A 20,517-nucleotide genomic window follows, 5' to 3' on the forward strand; every position below is an offset into this window, starting at 1 on the left:
CCCCACAATAAAGGATCCCCATAAGGACACACATGGGTGCCCCCCCCTCAAAAGAGGAACAGACATTGAGGTGCCCCCCCCCTCATAAATAAAAGGGTCCCCATAAGGACACGTATAGAAGTGCCCCCCCCCCTCCCCCCCAAAATAAAGGATCCCCATAAGGACACGAGTGCCCCCCCCCCCAAAACAGGAACAGATATTGAGGTCCCCCCCCCCCCCCAAAAAAGAAATAAAAGGGGTCCCCATATGGACACGTATTGAAGTGCCCCCCCCCCCAAAAAAATAGGGGCAGACATTGAGGTGCCCCCCCCAAAAAAAAAGGATCCCCATAAGGACACACATGGGTGCCCCCCCCTCAAAAGAAGAACAGATATTGAGGTGCCCCCCCCCCAAAATAAAGGACCTCCATAAGGACCCATATGGACACATATAGAAGTGCCCCCCCCCCAAAAAAGGGCAGACATTGAGGTGCCCCCCCCCACAATAAAGGATCCCCATAAGGACACGAGTGCCCCCCCCTCAAAAGAGGAACAGATATTGAGGTGCCCCCCCCCCCATAAATAAAACGATCCCCATAAGGACACATATAGAAGTGCCCCCCCCCAAAAAAGGGGCAGACATTGAGGTGCCCCCCCCCCCAAAAAAAAAATGGGTCCCTATATGGACACGTATAGAAACCCCCCCCCTCAAAAGAGATACTGGGGTCCCCCCCCCCAAAAAAAAGGATCCCCATAAGGACACGTATAGAAGTGCCCCCCCCCCCCCCAAAAAAAGGGCAGATATTCTTGGTGCCCCCCCCCCCCACTCACCGGGGGGGGTCCCGGGGGGGGGCTCCAGCCTCCATTGCGCGTAGGTGTGATCGGTGCTGGGGGGCAGCACAGCGTGGGGCAGCAACCCGCTGGGGGGGGGCAATAATATCAGTATGGGGGGGGCACCCAGAAACACCCCCCCCCAGGCCCCAAAATATCCCCATTAGAACCCCCCCCCCCCCCCCCAAAGACCCCCCCCAGGACCCCCAAATCCTCCCCCCCAAACCCAAAGACCCCCCCCAGGCCCCAAATATCCCCTTTAGACCCCCCCCCAATTCCCCCCCCCCCTCGACCCTTCAACCCCCCCCCATCCCCAATGCCCCCCCCCAGCCCCCAAATATCCCCATTAGAACCCCCCCCCCCCCCCAAGACTCCCCCCAGGACCCTCAAATCGCCCCCCCATAAACCCCAATGCCCCCCCCCAGGCCCCAAATATCCCCTTTGGACCCCCCCAGACCCCCAAATCCCCCCCCCCAAACCCAAAGACCCCCCCCATAACCCCCCCAGGCCCCAAATATCCCCATTAGAAACGCCCCCCAAAAGACCCCCCCCCAGAACCCTCAAATCCCCCCCCCATAAACCCCAATGCCCCCCCCAGGCCCCAAATATCACCTTTAGACCCCCCCACCCCAAAAGACCCCCCCCCAAAACCCAAAGACCCCCCCCAGGACCCCCAAATTCCCCCCCCCCAACCCAAATGCCCCCAAGCCCCCCCCCAGGACCCCCAAATTCCACCCCCCCCCAACCCAAATTCCCCCCCAAGCCCCCCTCAACCCCCCCCCAACCCCATAATCCCCCCCCCAGGACCCCAAAACGGCCCCCCCAACCCGAATTCCTCCCCCAGGGCCCCCCCAGCCCCCCCCAGGACCCCCAAATTCCCCCCCCAGGACCCCCAAAATCCCCCCCCCCCCCAATTCAAATGCCCCCCACCCCCCCAAACTCCCCCCCCCAACCCAAATGCCCCCCCAGGACCCCCTCAAATCCCCCCCAACCCCCCCATGACCCCCCAACCCCATATTCCTCCCCCCCCCAGGAACCCAAATACCCCCCACCCCCCCAGGACCCACCCAGCCCCCCCCCCAACCCCATATTTCTCCCACCCCCCCCAGGACCCCAAATTGCCCCCCCTTCCCAAACCCAAATGTCCCCCACTCCCCACAACCCCCCCAGGACCCCCAAATTCCCACCCCCCCCCAAACCAAATACCCCCCCAGGACCTCCTCAACCCCCCCCCCAACCCCATATCCCCCCCCCAGGACCCCCAAAACGCCCCCCGTCAACCAAAATGACCCCCCCCCCTTCCCAGGACCCCCAAATTGCCCCCCCAGGACCACCTCAAACCCCCCAAAATCCCCCCCCCAAATCAAATCCCCCCCCAGGACCCCCTCAACCCCCCCCCCAAATCCCCCCCAGGACCCCAAAACGCCCCCCCAACCCAAATTCCTCCCCCAGGGACCCCCCAGCCCCCCCCCAGGACCCCCAAATTCCCCCCCCAGGACCCCCAAAATCCCCCCCCCCCAATTCAAATGCCCCCCACCCCCCCCAAATTCCCCCCCCCCAACCCAAATGCCCCCCCAGGACCCCCTCAAATCCCACCCAACCCCCCCATGACCCCCCAACCCCATATTCCTCCCCCCCCCAGGAACCCAAATGCCCCCCACTCCCCAAAACCCCCCCAGGACCCCCAAATTCCACCCCCCCACAACCAAATGCCCCCCCAGGACCCCCTCAACCCCCCCCCAAACCCCATATCCCCCCCCCAGGACTCCAAAACGCCCCCCCAACCCAAATGCCCCCCCCAGGAACCTCCCAGCCCCCCCCCCCAGGACCCCCAAATTCCCCCCCCCCAACCCAAATGCCCCCCCAGGACCCCCTCAACCCCCCCCCAAACCCCATAATCCCCCCCCCCCAGGGCCCCCAAAACGCCCCCCCCCCTTTCTGTGCCCCCCCCCCACTAACTTGGGGACCCCCCCGCTCCCGGGGGGCCGCCAACGTTTGGGGTCTCGGACATCAAACCAAGGGAAGGCGTCGAGCATCAGCTGGGGGGGGGGGGCACAATTTTGGGGGGGGGGAGGCACAATATATAAGGGGGGGGGCACCCATGGGTGCAGCCGACCCCCCCACTAAGAATTCCCCCCCCCCCCCCCCCCCAAATTAGGGTCCTATAACCTCCATTGGGGTCCACCCCCCCCCCCACCAGACTATGGGTAACCCCATGGGTGTTGACCCCCCCAAAAAAAATTAGTTGACCCCCCCCCACATTGGGGTCCCACCCCCTCCAATGGGTGCCCCCCCCCCCAGAATAGGGGTCCCAGCCCCACTAATGGGTGCCCCCCCCTCAGAAAACGGCTACCCCCAATGTGAGACCCCCCCCAAATTGGGGTCCAATGCCCCCACTGAGTGCCCCCCCAAAAAATAGGTGCCCCCCCCCAAATTGGGGTCCCACCCCCCCACTGAGTGCCCCCCCCAAAAAATTGGTGCCCCCCCCCCAAATTGGGGTCCCACCCCCACTAATGGATGCCCCCCCCTCCAGACTATGGGTAACCCCAATATGAGACCCCCCCCAAATTGGGGTCCCACCCCCCACTGAGTGCCCCCCCCCCAAAAAAAATAGGTGCCCCCCCCAAAATTGGGGTCCCACCCCCCCACTGGGTGCCCCCCCCTCAGAATGCGGCTAACCCCAATGTGAGACCCCCCCCCAAATTGGGGTTGCATCCCTCCAATGATTGCCCCCCCCCCCAGAAATATGCGACCCCCCCAAAAATAGGGGTCCCACCCCCACAATGGGTGCCCCCCCCCCAAGAAATAGGTGCCTCCCCCCAAATCGGGGTCCCACCCCCTCCAATGGGTGCCCCCCCCCAAAATAGGGGTCCCGCCCCCCCACTGGGTGCCCCCCCTCAGAATACAGCTAACCCCAATGTGAGACCCCCCCCAAATTGGGGTCCCACCCCCACAATGGGTGCCCCCCCCCCATAATATGGGTAACCCCAATATGAGACCCCCACCCAAATTGAGGTCCCACCCCCCCACTGAGTGCCCCCCCCCCAAAAAAAATAGCTCCCCCCCCCCGGACCATGGGTAACCCAATGGGTGCTGCCCCCCCCCCAACCGAAAAATATCGGTGCCCCCCCCCCAAATCGAGGTCCCACCCTCACAATGGGTGCCTCCTCCCCCCCCCAAAAAAAATTAGGTGCCCCCCCCCCCAATTTGAAGCCCCCCCCCCCCCCCAGTACCTGAATGAAAAGCTCTCGAGCTCCATCCTCCGGGGGGGGGTCCCCCCCGGCCCCCCCCCTCAGCAGCACCCCCACCACGTCCTCACTGAAGCCCTGCTGCAACGCACAGCATTGGGACCCCCCCCCAAAAAAAAAGGGGGACCCCCCCCACAATTGGAACCTCCCCCCCCAAATGTAACCCCCCCCCCATCCCCACTCACAGGACCCCTCAATATGGGACCCCCCGCCCCCATGTAAGATCCCCCCTCAATATGGGACCCCCCTCCAGCACCCATAGGACCCCCCCCTCAATATGGGACCCCCCCCAATAGGGGAGCCCCCCCATGTGGAACCCCCCCAATATGGGACCCCCCCTCAACATGGGACCCCCCCCCAATAGGGGAGCCCCCCCAATATGGCCCCCCCCCAATGTGACACCCCCCTTCAATATGGCCTCCCCCCAGCACCCATGGGACCCCCCCTCAACTTGGGACCCCCCCTCAATATGGGACCCCCCCCAATAGGGGAGCCCCCCCATGTGGAACCCCCCCATTATGGGACCCCCCCCCAGCACCCAAAGGACCCCTTCTCAACATAGGACCCCCCCCCCATGTGAGATCCCCCCTCAATATGGGACCCCCCCCCAGCACCCATGGGACCCCCTCTCAACATAGGACCCCCCCCTCAACATGGGACCCCCCCCAATAGGGGAGCCCCCCCATGTGGAACCCCCCCAATATGGGACCCCCTCCCCTATGTGAGACCCCCCCTCAATATGGGACCCCCCCCCCAGCACCCATAAGACCCCCCCCTCAACATGGGACCCCCCCCAATAGGGGAGCCCCCCCATGTGGAACCCCCCCAATTTGGGACCCCCCCCCATGTGAGACCCCCCCCAATATGGCCCCCCCCCCCCATGTGAGACCCCCCCTCAACATGGGACCCCCCCCAGTAGGGGAGCCCCCCCAATATGGGACCCCCCATATCTGAAACCCCCCCCTCAATATGGGACCCCCCCCCCAATAGGGAAGCACCCCCATGTGGAACCCCCCCAATATGGGCCCCCCCCTCCATTTGGGACCCCCCCCCCCATATAGGACCCCCCCAGCACTCAAGGGACCCCCCCTCCCCACAATATAGGAACCCCCCCCCCGCATTATGGGCCCCCCCCCCCCGTATAAGACCCCCCCACAGCACCCATGGGAGACCCCCACCCCCCATTTGGGACCCCCCTCAATATGCCCCCCCCCCCCCCAAGTACATGACCCCCCCAGCACCCATAGGAGCCCCTCCCAATGTGGGACCCCCCCTCCCAATGTGGGACCCCCCCTCCAATAGTGGACCCCCCCCCCCTTTTGGGACCCCCCCAACTATCGGACCCCCCCAATATGGCTGCCCCACTCCCACCCATGGGACCCCCCCCCCATTTATCCCCCACCCCCCATTTAGGTGCCCCCCCCCAGCTGCATGTGATCCCCCCACCTGGACCCCCCCAGAATGGGACCCCTCCCCACCTGGGTGCCCCCCCCACCCCCTTTATCTGGGTGTCCCCCACCCATGCGACCCCCCCCCCTCCCCATTTAAGCCCCCCCCCCTCATTTGGTTTCCTTCCTTTTGAGACCCCCCCCATATAAGACCCCCTCCCATATGAGACCCCCCCCCCATCTGGTGCCCCCCCAAATAAGACCCCCCTCCCAAGTAAGACCCCCCCCCCATGAACCCCCCCCCCCCTTATGAAACCCCTCCATATGAAGCCCCCCCCATATAAGACCCCCCCACCCATATGAGACCCCCCCCCATCTGGTGCCCCCCCAAATAAGACCCCCCCCATATGAAACCCCCAATATGAGCCCCCCCCCCCATATAAGAGCCCCCATAACCTGGGTGCCCCCCACCCACTAGACCCCCCCCAACCCATGGGACCCCCCCCCATATGAGACCCCCCCTTTCTGAGTGCCCCCCCCACATATAAGACCCCCCCACCCATATGAGACCCCCCCCCATCTGGTGCCCCCCCAATAAGACCCCCCCCATATGAACCCCCCCCCTTATGAAGCCCCCCCCATGTAACAGCCCCCCCCCCCATATAAGAGCCCCCATAACCTGGGTGCCCCCCACCCACCAGACCCCCCCCAACCCATGGGACCCCCCCCCATATGAGACCCCCCCCATTTGCCCCCCCCTCACCACAGTTCCGTAGTGCCCCCCCTCCAGCAGAGCCCCCACGGCGCCGAGGTCACAGGGCCCACAGTGCAGCTTCGGCCCCCCGGGGGGGCACTGAAATTTAATTGGGGGGGGGGGGTCAGCACCCCATAACTGAACCCCCCCCACCCTATGGATAAACCCCATAACCCCTCCCAGGCCCCATAACCCCCCCACCCCATAGCGAAACCCCATAACCCCCCCCCATCCCATACTGAAACCCCATAATCCCCCCCCCGACCCCATAACTCCCCCCCACTCCATAATGAAACCCCATAACCTCCCCCCAGCCCATAGCAAAACCCCATAATCCCCCTCAGGCCCCATAACCCTCCTCCACCCCATAGCGAAACCCCAAAAACCCCCCCAGACCCCATAACCCCCCACTCCATAGCAAAGCCCCATAATCCCCCCCCACCCCATAGCGAAACCCCATAACCCCCCCAGGCCCATAACCCACCCCCACCCCAGAGTGAAACCCCATAAACCCCCTCCCCTGACCCCATAACCCCCCCCCCCCACTCCATAGTAAAACCCCATAATCCCCCCCCCTCCACCCCATAAACCCCCTACCCCAAAGTGAAACCCCACACATCCCAACCCCACATCCCACCCCATATCCCCCCCCACCCCATTTCTGAGCCTATATCCCCCACCCCATATCCCCCCTCCCCCTGCCCCAATCCCACACCCCATATCCCAACCCATAACCCCCCCATACCCCCACCCCATAACCCCATATCCCCCCACCCCATAATCCCACGCCCCATTTCTGACCCCATATCCCATAACCATAACCCCAAACCCCATTTCTGACCCCACAACCCCATAACCCCATACCCTGTAACCTCATACCCAATTTCTGACCCCATTTCTGATCCCATTTCTGACCCCACAACCCCATAATCCCATACCCCATTTCCACCCCATAACCCCATACCCCATATCCCCCATAACCCCACAACCCCATCAACCCCATACCCCGTTTCCGCCCTGTTTCCACCCCATTTCCACATCATTTCCACCCCGTTTCCGCCCCATTTCCATCCCATTTCTGCCCCACTTCCTCCCCATTTCCACCCTCTTTCTGCCCCATTTCCTCCTCACTTCTGCCCTGTTTCCACACCATTTCCGCCCTGTTTCCTCCCCACTTCCTTCCCGTTTCCTCCCCATTTCCTCCCCGCTTCCGCCCCACTTCCTCCCCATTTCCTCCCCGCTTCCTCCCCACTTCCTGCCCGTTTCTACCCCATTTCCTCCCCATTCCTGCCCCACTTCCTCCCCATTTCCTCCCCGCTTCCTCCCCTCTTCCTCCCCACTTCCTCCCTGCTTCCTCCCCACTTCCTGCCCGTTTCTACCCCATTTCCTCCCCACTCCCACCCCGCTTCCTCCCCACTTCCTCCCTGCTTCTGCCCCACTTCCTCCCCATTTACACCCCACTTCCTCCCCACTTCCTCTGTTTCCTCCCCACTTCCTCCCTGTTTCCTCCCCGCTTCCACCCCACTTCCACCCCGTTTCCTCCTTGCTTCCTCCCCACTCCCACCCCGCTTCCTCCCCACTTCCTCCCTGCTTCTGCCCCACTTCCTCCCCATTTACACCCCACTTCCTCCCCACTTCCTCTGTTTCCTCCCCACTTCCTCCCTGTTTCCTCCCCGCTTCCACCCCACTTCCTCCCCGCTTCCTCCCCACTTCCTCCCCATTTCCACCCCACTTCCTCCCCACTTTCACCCCACTTCCTCCCCGTTTCCTCCCCACTCCCGCCCCACTTCCTCCCCGTTTCCGCCCCTCTTCCTCCCCACTTCCTCCACCTTTCCTCCCCACTCCTGCCCCGTTTCCACCCCGCTTCCACCCCACTTCCTCCCCACCCCCGCCCCATACCTGGCGGCAGGGCAGCAGCGCCGCCCCCTGCGCGGAGCAGCGCAGCGCCCCCAGCACGGCCCTCATTCCGCTCCGCAGCGCCGCCTGCAGGCCGCTCCGCCACGCTGCACCGCCGCCCGCGCAGCCACGGCACTCGTAGCCACGGCCGGGGGGCGCCCGCAGGAGGAGCTCACAGCCCTCGTCTGGGGGGGGGGAGGGGGGGAGGGGGGGGCAGAACGACACTGAGCACGGAAACCCCACAGAGCGACACCAGAAATCCCACATAGAGCGACATTGGGACCGTGAGTCCCCCGTAGATTGATATTGACCCCATAAATCCCCATACACCATAAATCCCCCATAGATTGACGCTGAGCCCGTAAATCACCCATAGATTGATACTGACCCCATAAATCCCCCATAGACTGACATTGACCCCATAAATCTCCCATAGATTGATACTGACCCCATAAATCCCCCATAGACTGACATTGAGCCCATAAATCCACCATAGATTGATACTGACCCCATAAATCCCCCATAGACCATAAATCCCCCATAGACTGACACTGACCCCATAAATCCCCCATAGATTGACAGTGACCCCATGAATCCACCCATAGACTGACACTGACCCCCAAAATCCCCCATAGATTGACACTGACCCCAAAAATCCCCATAGATTGATACTGACCCCATAAATCCCCCATAGACTGACATTGATCCCGTAAATCCCCCATAGACCATAAATCCCCCATAGATCGACACTGACCCCATAAATCCACCCACAGATTGACACTGAACCCATAAATCCCCCATAGACTGACATTGAGACCATAAATCCACCATAGATCAACACTGACCCCATAAATCCCCTACAGACTGACACTGAGCCCATAAACCCCCACAGACCAACACTGACCCCATAAATCCCCCATAGATTGATATTGACCCCATAAATCCCCCATAGATTGACACTGACCCCATAAATCCCCCATAGATTGACACTGATGCCGTAAATCCCCCATAGACCATAACTCCCCCATAAGTCGACACTGACCCCATAAATCCACCCATAGATTGATACTGACCCCATAAATCCCCCATAGATCAACACTGATCCCATAAATCCCCCAGAGACTGACACTGATCCCAGAAATCCCCCAAAGACTGACATTGACCCCATAAATCCCCCATACACCATAAATCCCCCATAGATTGACACTGACCCCATAAATCCCCCATAGATTGATACTGACCCCATAAATCCCCCATAGACCATAACTCCCCCATAGACCGACACTGACCCCATAAACCCCTATAGACCAACACTGACCCCATAAATCCCCAATAGATTTACATTGATGCCGTAAATCCCCCATAGACCATAAATCCCCCATAGATCGACACTGACCCCATAAATCCCCCATAGATTGACACTGATGCCGTAAATCCCCCATAGACCATAACTCCCCCATAAGTCGACACTGACCCCATAAATCCACCCATAGATCGACATTGACCCCATAAATCCTCCATAGATCAACAATGACCCCATAAATCCACCACAGATTGACACTGACCCCATAAATCCCCCATAGATTGACGCAGACCCCATAAATCACCCATAGATCAACACTGACCCATAAATCCTCCATAGATCAACAATGACCCCATAAATCCACCATAGATTGACATTGATCCCGTAAATCCCCCATAGACCATAAATCCCCCATAGATTGACACTGACCCCATAAATCCACCCATAGATTGACACTGACCCCATAAATCACTGACCCCATAAATCCCCCATAGATTGATATTGACCCCAAAACTCCCCCATAAATTGACACTGACCCCATAAATCCCCCACAGATTAACACTGACCCCATAAACCCTATAGACCAACACTGACCCCATAAATCCCCCACAGATTGACACTGACCCCATAAATCCCCCATAGACCAACACTGACCCCCAAACCCCTCCACAGATCGACGCTGACCCCATAACCCGCCCCATAGACAAACACCGACCCCATAACCCCTCCACAGATGAACACTGACCCCATAACCCACCCCATAGACAAACACTGACCCCATAAACTCCCCACAGATTGACACTGACCTCATAACCCACCCAGAGGTCAACACTGACCCCATAAATCCCCCATAGACAAACACTGACCCCAAAACCTGCCCACAGACCGACACTGACCCCATAAATCCCCATAGATCAACACTGACCCCATAAATCCCCAACAAATTGACACTGAGCCCATAAATCCCCCATAGACCCACACTGACCCCATAAATCCCCCATAGATTGACACTGAGCCCATAAATCCCCCATAGACCAACACTGACCCCAAAACCCGCCCATAGACCGACACTGACCCCATAAACCACCCATAGGTGTTCCCATAGAATCCCACAAATTACCCATAGGGACAGGGGGGCCCTACAGACCCACACTGACCCCATAACCCACCCATAGATTGACACTGACCCCATAACCCACCCTACAGACCCACACCGACCCCATAACCCGCCCATAGATTGACACTGACCCCGTAACCCACCCTACAGACCCACACTGACCCCATAACCCGCTCATAGCCCCACAAACCCCCATATCCCCCCCCACACCCCACAGAACCCACAGAAACCCCACAGAACCCAAAAGCACCCCAAAGACCCCATAGAGACCCCACACACCCCACAGAGATGCCACAGACCCCACAGACCCCATAGAAACCCCAGTGACCCCAGAGAGACCCCATCAAATCAACAGACCCCATAGAGACCCCACAGACCCACAGAACCCCCCCCAGTCCCCCCAGACCCCACAAAAACCCCGCAGCCCCCCCAGAAACCCCACAGACCCCATAGAGCCCCCACAGACCCCACAAAAACCCCAGAGACCCCACAGAGACCCCATCAAACCAGAAGACCCTATAGAGACCCTATAGAGACCCCACAGAGATCCCACAAACCCCCCAGACCCCATAGAGACCCCCAGACCCCCCAGAAACCCCACAGACCCCATCGAACCAAAAGATCCCATAAAGACCCCACAGAAACCCCAGTGACCCCAGACCCCGTAGAGACCCCACGAAGGCCACAGAAACCCCACAGACCCCACAGAAACCCCAGAGACCCCATCGAACCAACAGACCCCATAAAAACCCCATACAGACCCCACAGAAACCCCCCAGGCCCCCAGATCCCATAAAAACCCCACAGACCCCACAGAACCCCCACAAAACCCACACACCCTATAGAGACCCCATAGACCCCACAGAAATCCCACAGACCTCACAGAGACCTCACAGACCCCACAGACCCTATTACAGACTCTACAGACCCCAGAGACCCCACAAAAACCCCAGAGACCCCACAGAGACCCCATTGAACCAAAAGACACCATAAAGACCCCACAGAAACCACACAGACCCTATAGAAACCCCACAGACCCTATAGAAATCCCATAGACCCCACAGACCCCATAGAAACCCCAGTGACCTCACAGAGCCCCATAAAACCCCCCCAACCCCATGAAAACCCCCCCGACCCCACAAAAACCCTGCAGCCCCCCCAAAACCCCGCAGCCCCACTGACCCCACAAACCCCCCCGACCCCATAAAACCCCCCCCGACCCCACAACCCCCCCGACCCCATAAACCCCCCCGACCCCACAAAACCCCGCAGCCCCCCCAGACCCCACAAACCCCCCCGACCCCATAAACCTCCCCGACCCCACAAAACCCCATAGAGCCCCACTGACCCCACAAAAACCCCACAGCCCCCCAGACCCCACAAACCCCCTCAACCCCACAAAACCCCACAGAGCCCCACTGACCCCACAAAACCCCGCAGCCCCACTGACCCCACAAACCCCCTGACCCCATAAACCCCCCCGACCCCAAAAAATCCCACAGAGCCCCACTGACCCCATAAACCCCCCGACCCCACAAAACCCCACAGCCCCACAAAAACCCCACAACCCCCCCCGACCCCATAAACCCCCCTGACCCCACAAAAACCCCGCAGCCCCCCCAAACCCTGCAGCCCCCCCAGACCCCACAACCCCCCCGACCCCCCAAAACCCCACAAAGCCCCACTGACCCCACAACCCCCCCCGACCCCATAAACCCCCCTGACCCCCCAAAACCCCATAGAGCCCCCCAGACCCCACAAACCCCCCCGACCCCACAAAACCCCACAACCCCCCGACCCCACAAAACCCCGCAGAGCCCCACTGACCCCACAAACCCCATAAACCCCACAAAACCCCACAGAGCCCCACTGACCCCATAAACCCTGCAGCCCCCACAAAAACCCACAGCCGCACTGACCCCATAAACCCCCGACCCCACTGACCCCACAACCCCCCCCCAGACTCCACAACCCCCCCCAACCCCACAAAACCCCACAGAGCCCCACTGACCCCACAAACCCCCCGAACCCACAAAACCCCGCAGAGCCCCCCTGACCCCACAAAACCCCATAACCCCCCGGACCCCACAAAACCCCGCAGAGCCCCGCTGACCCCACAAACCCCATAAAACCCCCAAAACCCCACAGAGCCTCACTGACCCCACAAAACCCCATAACCCCCAGCAACCCCCCAAAACCCCACAGAGCCCCACTGACCCCATAAACCCCCCTGACCCCACAAACCCCATAAACCCCCCAAAACCCCGCCGCCCCCACTGACCCCACAAAACCCCGCAGACCCCACTGACCCCACAAACCCCCCTGACCCCACAAACCCCATAAACCCCCCAAAACCCTGCAGAGCCCCACTGACCCCACAAACCCCCCCGACCCCATAACCCCCCTGACCCCCCAAAACCCCGCAGAGCCCCACTGACCCCACAAAAACCCTGCAGACCCCACAAAACCCCGCAGACCCCACTGACCCCACAAAACCCCCGACCCCCCAAAACCCCACAGAGCCCCACTGACCCCACAAAACCCCATAAACCCCCCAAAACCCCGCAGCCCCCACTGACCCCATAAACCCCCCTGACCCCACAAACCCCATAAACCCCCCAAAACCCCACAAACCCCCCTGACCCCACAAACCCCATAAAGCCCCCAAACCCCGCAGCCCCACTGACCCCACAAACCCCCCCGACCCCACAAACCCCACAAACCCCCCAAACCCCGCCGACCCACTGACCCCACAAAACCCCATAAACCCCCCAAAACCCCGCAGACCCCACTGACCCCACAAACCCCCCTGACCCCCCAAACCCCGCCGCCCCACTGACCCCACAAAACCCCGCAGACCCCACTGACCCCACAAAACCCCATAACCCCCCCGACCCCACAAAACCCCGCAGACCCCACTGACCCCACAAACCCCCCCGACCCCACAAAACCCCCCTGACCCCACAAACCCCATAAACTCCACAAAACCCCACAAACCCCATAAACCCCACAAAACCCCCCTGACCCCACAAACCCCATAAACTCCACAAAACCCCACAAACCCCATAAACCCCACAAAACCCCGCAGACCCCACTGACCCCATAAGCCCCCTGACCCCACAAACCCCACTGACCCCACTGACCCCACAAACCCCATAAACCCCCCAAAACCCTGCAGACCCCATAAACCCCCCAAAACCCTGCAGACCCCATAAACCCCCCAAAACCCTGCAGACCCCACTGACCCCATAAACCCCCGACCCCACAAAACCCCATAAACCCCCCAAAACCCCCCTGACCCCACAAACCCCATAAACCCCCCAAAACCCCGCAGAGCCCCCTGACCGCACAAATCCCCCCGACCCCATAACCCCCCTGACCCCCCAAAACCCCACAGAGCCCCACTGACCCCACAAAAACCCCGCAGAGCCCCACTGACCCCAAAACCCCATAACCCCCCCGACCCCATAACCCCCCCGACCCCCCAAACCCCGCCGCCCCACTGACCCCACAAACCCCCTGAACCCACAAAACCCCGCAGCCCCACTGACCCCCCAAAACCCCCCTGACCCCACAAACCCCATAAACCCCCCAAAACCCCACAGAGCCCCACTGACCCCACAAACCCCCCTGACCCCACAAACCCCACAGACCCCCCAAAACCCCGCAGCCCCCACTGACCCCACAAAACCCCATAAACCCCCCAAAACCCCACAGAGCCCCACTGACCCCACAAACCCCCCTGACCCCACAAACCCCACAGACCCCCCAAAACCCCGCAGCCCCCACTGACCCCACAAAACCCCATAAACCCCCCAAAACCCCGCAGCCCCACTGACCCCACAAACCCCCCTGACCCCACAAACCCCACAAACCCCCCAAACCCCGCCGCCCCACTGACCCCACAAAACCCCATAAACCCCCCAAAACCCCGCAGCCCCACTGACGCCACAAACCCCCCTGACCCCACAAACCCCCCTGACCCCCCAAACCCCGCCGCCCCACTGACCCCACAAAACCCCGCAGACCCCACTGACCCCACAAAACCCCATAACCCCCCCGACCCCACAAAACCCCGCAGACCCCACTGACCCCACAAACCCCCCCGACCCCACAAAACCCCCCTGACCCCACAAACCCCATAAACTCCACAAAACCCCACAAACCCCATAAACCCCACAAAACCCCCCTGACCCCACAAACCCCATAAACTCCACAAAACCCCACAAACCCCATAAACCCCACAAAACCCCGCAGACCCCACTGACCCCATAAGCCCCCTGACCCCACAAACCCCACTGACCCCACTGACCCCACAAACCCCATAAACCCCCCAAAACCCTGCAGACCCCATAAACCCCCCAAAACCCTGCAGACCCCACTGACCCCATAAACCCCCGACCCCACAAAACCCCATAAACCCCCCAAAACCCCCCTGACCCCACAAACCCCATAAACCCCCCAAAACCCCGCAGAGCCCCCTGACCGCACAAATCCCCCCGACCCCATAACCCCCCTGACCCCCCAAAACCCCGCAGCCCCCACTGACCCCACAAAAACCCCGCAGAGCCCCACTGACCCCAAAACCCCATAACCCCCCCGACCCCATAACCCCCCCGACCCCCCAAACCCCGCCGCCCCACTGACCCCACAAACCCCCTGAACCCACAAAACCCCGCAGCCCCACTGACCCCCCAAAACCCCCCTGACCCCACAAACCCCATAAACCCCCCAAAACCCCACAGAGCCCCACTGACCCCACAAACCCCCCTGACCCCACAAACCCCACAGACCCCCCAAAACCCCGCAGCCCCCACTGACCCCACAAAACCCCATAAACCCCCCAAAACCCCACAGAGCCCCACTGACCCCACAAACCCCCCTGACCCCACAAACCCCACAGACCCCCCAAAACCCCGCAGCCCCCACTGACCCCACAAAACCCCATAAACCCCCCAAAACCCCGCAGCCCCACTGACCCCACAAACCCCCCTGACCCCACAAACCCCACAAACCCCCCAAACCCCGCCGCCCCACTGACCCCACAAAACCCCATAAACCCCCCAAAACCCCGCAGCCCCACTGACGCCACAAACCCCCCTGACCCCACAAACCCCCCTGACCCCCCAAACCCCGCCGCCCCACTGACCCCACAAAACCCCGCAGACCCCACTGACCCCACAAACCCCGCCGCCCCACTGACCGCTGAGGCGCTCGCAGGCCGCATGGACGCCGCGCTGGCAGCGCTGGCAGCGCAGGAGGCGCTGGGGACCCCCGGGGGGGGGGGGAGACCCCCCCTCACAACAGCGCCCACACAGCGGGCAGCAGCTGCCTGGGGGGAGGGGGGTTACGGGCTGAGACCCCACAGACACCACAGACCCCATAGAACCCATAGAGACCCCACAGACACCACAGACCCCATACAGACCTCATAGAACCCATAGAGACCCCACAGACACCACAGACCCCATACAGACCCCATAGAACCCATAGAGACGCCATAGGGACACCACAGACCCCATACAGACCTCATAGACCCCATAGAGACCCCACAGACCCCATACAGACCCCATAGACCCCATAGAACCCATAGAGACCCCACAGAGACCCCACAGACACCACAGACCCCATACAGACCTCATAGACCCCATAGAACCCATAGAGACCCCACAGAGACCCCACAGACACCACAGACCCCATACAGACCTCATAGACCCCATAGAACCCATAGAGACCCCACAGACACCACAGACCCCATACAGACCCCATAGACCCCATAGAACCCATAGAGACCCCACAGACACCACAGACCCCATAGAACCCATAGAACCCATAGAGACCCCACAGAGACCCCATAGACCCCATAGAGACCCCACAGACACCACAGACCCCATACAGACCCCATAGACCCCATAGAGACCCCACAGACCCCATACAGACCTCATAGACCCCATAGAGACCCCACAGACACCACAGACCCCATACAGACCTCATAGACCCCATAGAGACCCCACAGACACCACAGACCCCATACAGACCCCATAGACCCCACAGATCCCATAGAGACCCCACAGACACCACAGACCCCATACAGACCCCACAGAGACACCACAGACACCACAGACCCCATACAGACCCTGTAGGGACACCACAGATCCCATAGAGACCCCAGACCCCATAGAACCCATAGAGACCCCATAGACCCCATAGAAACCCCATAGGGACACCAAAGAGACCCCATAGAGACCCATAGAGACCCCACAGATCCAAAGAAACCCCAGACCCCACAGACCCCATAGAGACCCCACAGATCCCATAGAGACCCCACAGATCCCATAGAGACCCCAGACCCCATAGACCCCATAGAGACCCCATAAACCCCATAGAGACCCCATAGAGACCCCCCAGACCCCATAGAGGCCCAACAGACCCCATACAGACCCCATAGAGACCCCACAGAGACCCCACAGACCCCACAGAGACCTCATAGACCCCATACAGACCCCACAGAGACCCCATAGGGACACCACAGATCCCATACAGACCCCATAGACCCCATAGAGACCCCACAGAGACACCACAGACCCCATACAGACCCTATAGGGACACCACAGATCCCATAGAGACCTCAGACCCCATAGAACCCATAGAGACCCCACAGAGACCCATAGAGACCCCATAGAGCCCCCCCAGACCCCACAGAGACCCAACAGACCCCATACAGACCCCATAGGGACCCCACACATCACACATCCCATACAGACCCCATAGGGACACCACAGACCCCATAGAGACCCCACAGAGACACCACAGACCCCATAGTGACCCCATAGGGACACCACAGATCCCATAGAGACCCCATACAGACCCCATAGAGACCCCAGACCCCACAGACCCCACAGAGACCCCACAGACCCCACAGAAACCCCACAACCCACAGACCCCATAGAAACCCCATAGAGACCCCACAGACACCATAGGGATCCCACAGACCCCACACAGACCCCACAGAAACCCGAAAGACCCCATAAAGATCCCATAGACCCCATAGAGCCCCCACAGACCCCACAGAAACCCCAGACCCCACAGAGACCCCATAGAGACTCCACAGACCCCATAGGGATCCCACAGACCCCACAGACCCCATAGAGACCCCATAGAGACCCCAAAGATCCCATAGGGATCCCACAGACCCCACAGAGACCCCATAGATCCCCCACAGACCCCATAGAGACCCCATAGATCCCCCACAGACCCCATAGGGATCCCACAGACCCCACAGAGACCCCACGGACCCCACTGAAATCCCAGACCCCACAGAGACCCCATAGAGACCCCACAGAGACCCCACAGAGACCCCAGACCCCACAGAGACCCCATAGAGACCCCACAGACCCCATAGGGATCCCACAGACCTCACAGAGACCCCATAGAGACCCCAAAGACCCCATAGGGATCTCACAGGCCCCACAGACCCTATAAAGACCCCATAGACCCCATAGAGCCCCGCCAGCCCCCCAGAAAGCCCCCAGACCCCACAGACCGCACAGAGACCCCACAGATCCCACAGAGACCCCATAGAGACCCCAAAGACCCCATAGGGATCCCACAGACCCCACAAAGACCCCACAGGCCCCATAAAGAAGCCATAGACCCCACAGAGCCCCCACAGACCCCACAGAGACCCCAGACCCCACAGAGACCCCATAGAGACTCCACAGACCCCATAGGGATCCCACAGACCCCACAGACCCCATAGCGACCCCATAGAGACCCCACAGACCCCGCAGAAACCCCACAGACCCCTTAGAGACCCCACAGACCCCACAGAAACCCCAGACCCCACAGAGACCCCATAGAGACCCCAAAGACCCCATAGGGATCCCACAGGCCCCACAGACCCCATAAAGACCCCATAGACCCCATAGAGCCCCCCAGCCCCCCAGAAAGCCCCCAGACCCCACAGACCTCACAGAGACCCCACAGACCCCACAGAGACCCCATAGACCCCATAGGGATCCCACAGACCCCACAGAAACCCCAGACCCTACAGAGACCCCATACAGACTCCACAGACCCCACAAAGACCCCATAGAGACCCCGAAGATGCCATAGGGATCCCACAGACCCCACAGAGACCCCATAGATCCCCCACAGACCCCATAGAGACCCCATAGATCCCCCACAGACCCCATAGGGATCCCACAGACCCCACAGAGACCCCATAGATCCCCCACAGACCCCATAGAGACCCCATAGATCCCCCAAAGACCCCATAGGGATCCCACAGACCCCACAGAGACCCCACGGACCCCACTGAAACCCCAGACCCCACAGACCCCACAGAGACCCCATAGAGACCCCCCAGACCCCATAGGGATCCCACAGACCTCACAGAGACCCCATAGAGACCCCACAGACCCCATAGAGACCCCACAGACCCCTTAGAGACCCCACAGACCCCACAGAAACCCCAGACCCCACAGAGACCCCATAGAGACCCCAAAGACCCCATAGGGATCCCACAGACCTCACAGAGACCCCATAGAGACCCCAAAGACCCCATAGGGATCCCACAGGCCCCACAGACCCCATAAAGACCCCACAGACCCCATAGAGCCCCCCCAGACCCCATAACCCCCCCCCAACTCACTGGTGCGGCGCAGGAGGGCGCAGGGGGGGCACAGCTCGTCTTCGGGGTCCCATTCGGGGTCCCCCCCCTGGGCCGGCGTGGCCCCACAACTGCGGCACCGCGAGCAGCCCCAGCACAGCTATGGGGTCAGAGGGGGGGGCACCCCATAATGAGACCCTAAATAAGGGGAAGGGGCACCCCAAAAACTGACCCCATATTGGGGGAGGGGGCACCCTGTAATAAAACCCCAAATTGGAAGAGGGAGCATCCCAAATCTTGACCCTAAATTGGGGGAGGGGGCATCCCAAAACCTGACCCCATATTGGGGGAGGGAGCATCCCATAATAAAACCCCAAAATGGGGAAGGGGGCATCCCAAATCCTGACCCTAAATTGGGGGAAGGGGCAACCCATAATGAGACCCTAAATAAGGGGAGGGGGCATCCCAAAACCTGACCCTAAACTGGGGGAGGGGGCACCCCATAATGAGACCCCATAATGGGGAGGGGGCACCCCAAAACTTGACCCCAAATTGGGGGAGAAAAACCCCATAATGAGACCCCATAATGGGGAGGGGGCATCCCAAATCCTGACCCTAAATTGGGGGAGGGGGCACCCCATAATGAGACCCCAAATCGGGCGAGGGGGCATCCCAAAACTTGACCCCATATTGGGGGAGGGGGCACCCCACAATGAGATCCCAAATTCAGGGAGGGGGCACCCCAAAAACTGACCCCATATTGGGGGATGAGCATCCCAAATCCTGACACTAAAATTGGGGAGGGGGCATCCCATAGTAAGACCCCAAATCGGGGGAGGGGGCACCCCAAAACCTGACCCCACATTGGGGAAGGGGGCACCCCATAATGAGACCCCATAATGAGGAGGGGGCACCCCAAAACCTGACCCCAAATTGGGGGAGAAAAACCCCATAATGAGACCCCAAACTGGGAGAGGGGGCATCCCAAATCTTGACCCTAAATTGGGGGAGGGGGCATCCCATAATGAGACCCCAAATAGGGGGAGGGGGCATCCCAAAACTTGACCCCATATTGGGAGAGGAGGCACCCCATAATGAGATCCCATAATGGGGAGGGGGCACCCCAAAACTTGACCCCAAATTGAGGGAGAAAAACCCCATAATGAGAACCCAAATAGAGGAGGGGGAGCATCCCAAAACCTGATCCTAAATCAGGGGAGGGGGCACCCAAAAACCTGACCCCAAATTGGGGAAGGGGCATCCCAAAAACTGACCCCCCCCATGTCCCAAAATGGGGGGGGTCCAAAATGGAGGGGGGGGGGCTCAAAAAGGGGGTCCCAAAACTGAGGGGGGGGCTCAAATGGGGCAGGAAATGGGGGTCCCAAAATGGG

At 60.7% G+C, this 20,517-nt stretch overlaps 1 protein-coding gene across 1 annotated transcript in view; it reads right to left on the minus strand.

Annotated features, from left to right (window-relative positions):
- The window catches only part of KMT2B (lysine methyltransferase 2B), a 106,421-nt gene that overhangs the window by 44,689 nt on the left and 41,215 nt on the right, over positions 1–20,517 (minus strand). Inside the window, exons 12-18 of the mRNA XM_090128070.1 lie at positions 19,169–19,286; positions 15,719–15,847; positions 8,099–8,280; positions 6,209–6,298; positions 4,043–4,138; positions 2,769–2,848; positions 810–898 (exon numbers count right to left, since the gene is read on the minus strand). Of these exons, the coding sequence (XP_089984196.1) occupies positions 810–898; positions 2,769–2,848; positions 4,043–4,138; positions 6,209–6,298; positions 8,099–8,280; positions 15,719–15,847; positions 19,169–19,286 (784 nt within the window). The remainder of the gene's footprint in view (positions 1–809; positions 899–2,768; positions 2,849–4,042; positions 4,139–6,208; positions 6,299–8,098; positions 8,281–15,718; positions 15,848–19,168; positions 19,287–20,517) is intronic.

Source organism: Phasianus colchicus, chromosome 32, assembly GCF_987193195.1.
Source record: "Phasianus colchicus chromosome 32, bPhaCol1.hap1.1, whole genome shotgun sequence".
Lineage (NCBI taxonomy): Eukaryota > Metazoa > Chordata > Aves > Galliformes > Phasianidae > Phasianus > Phasianus colchicus.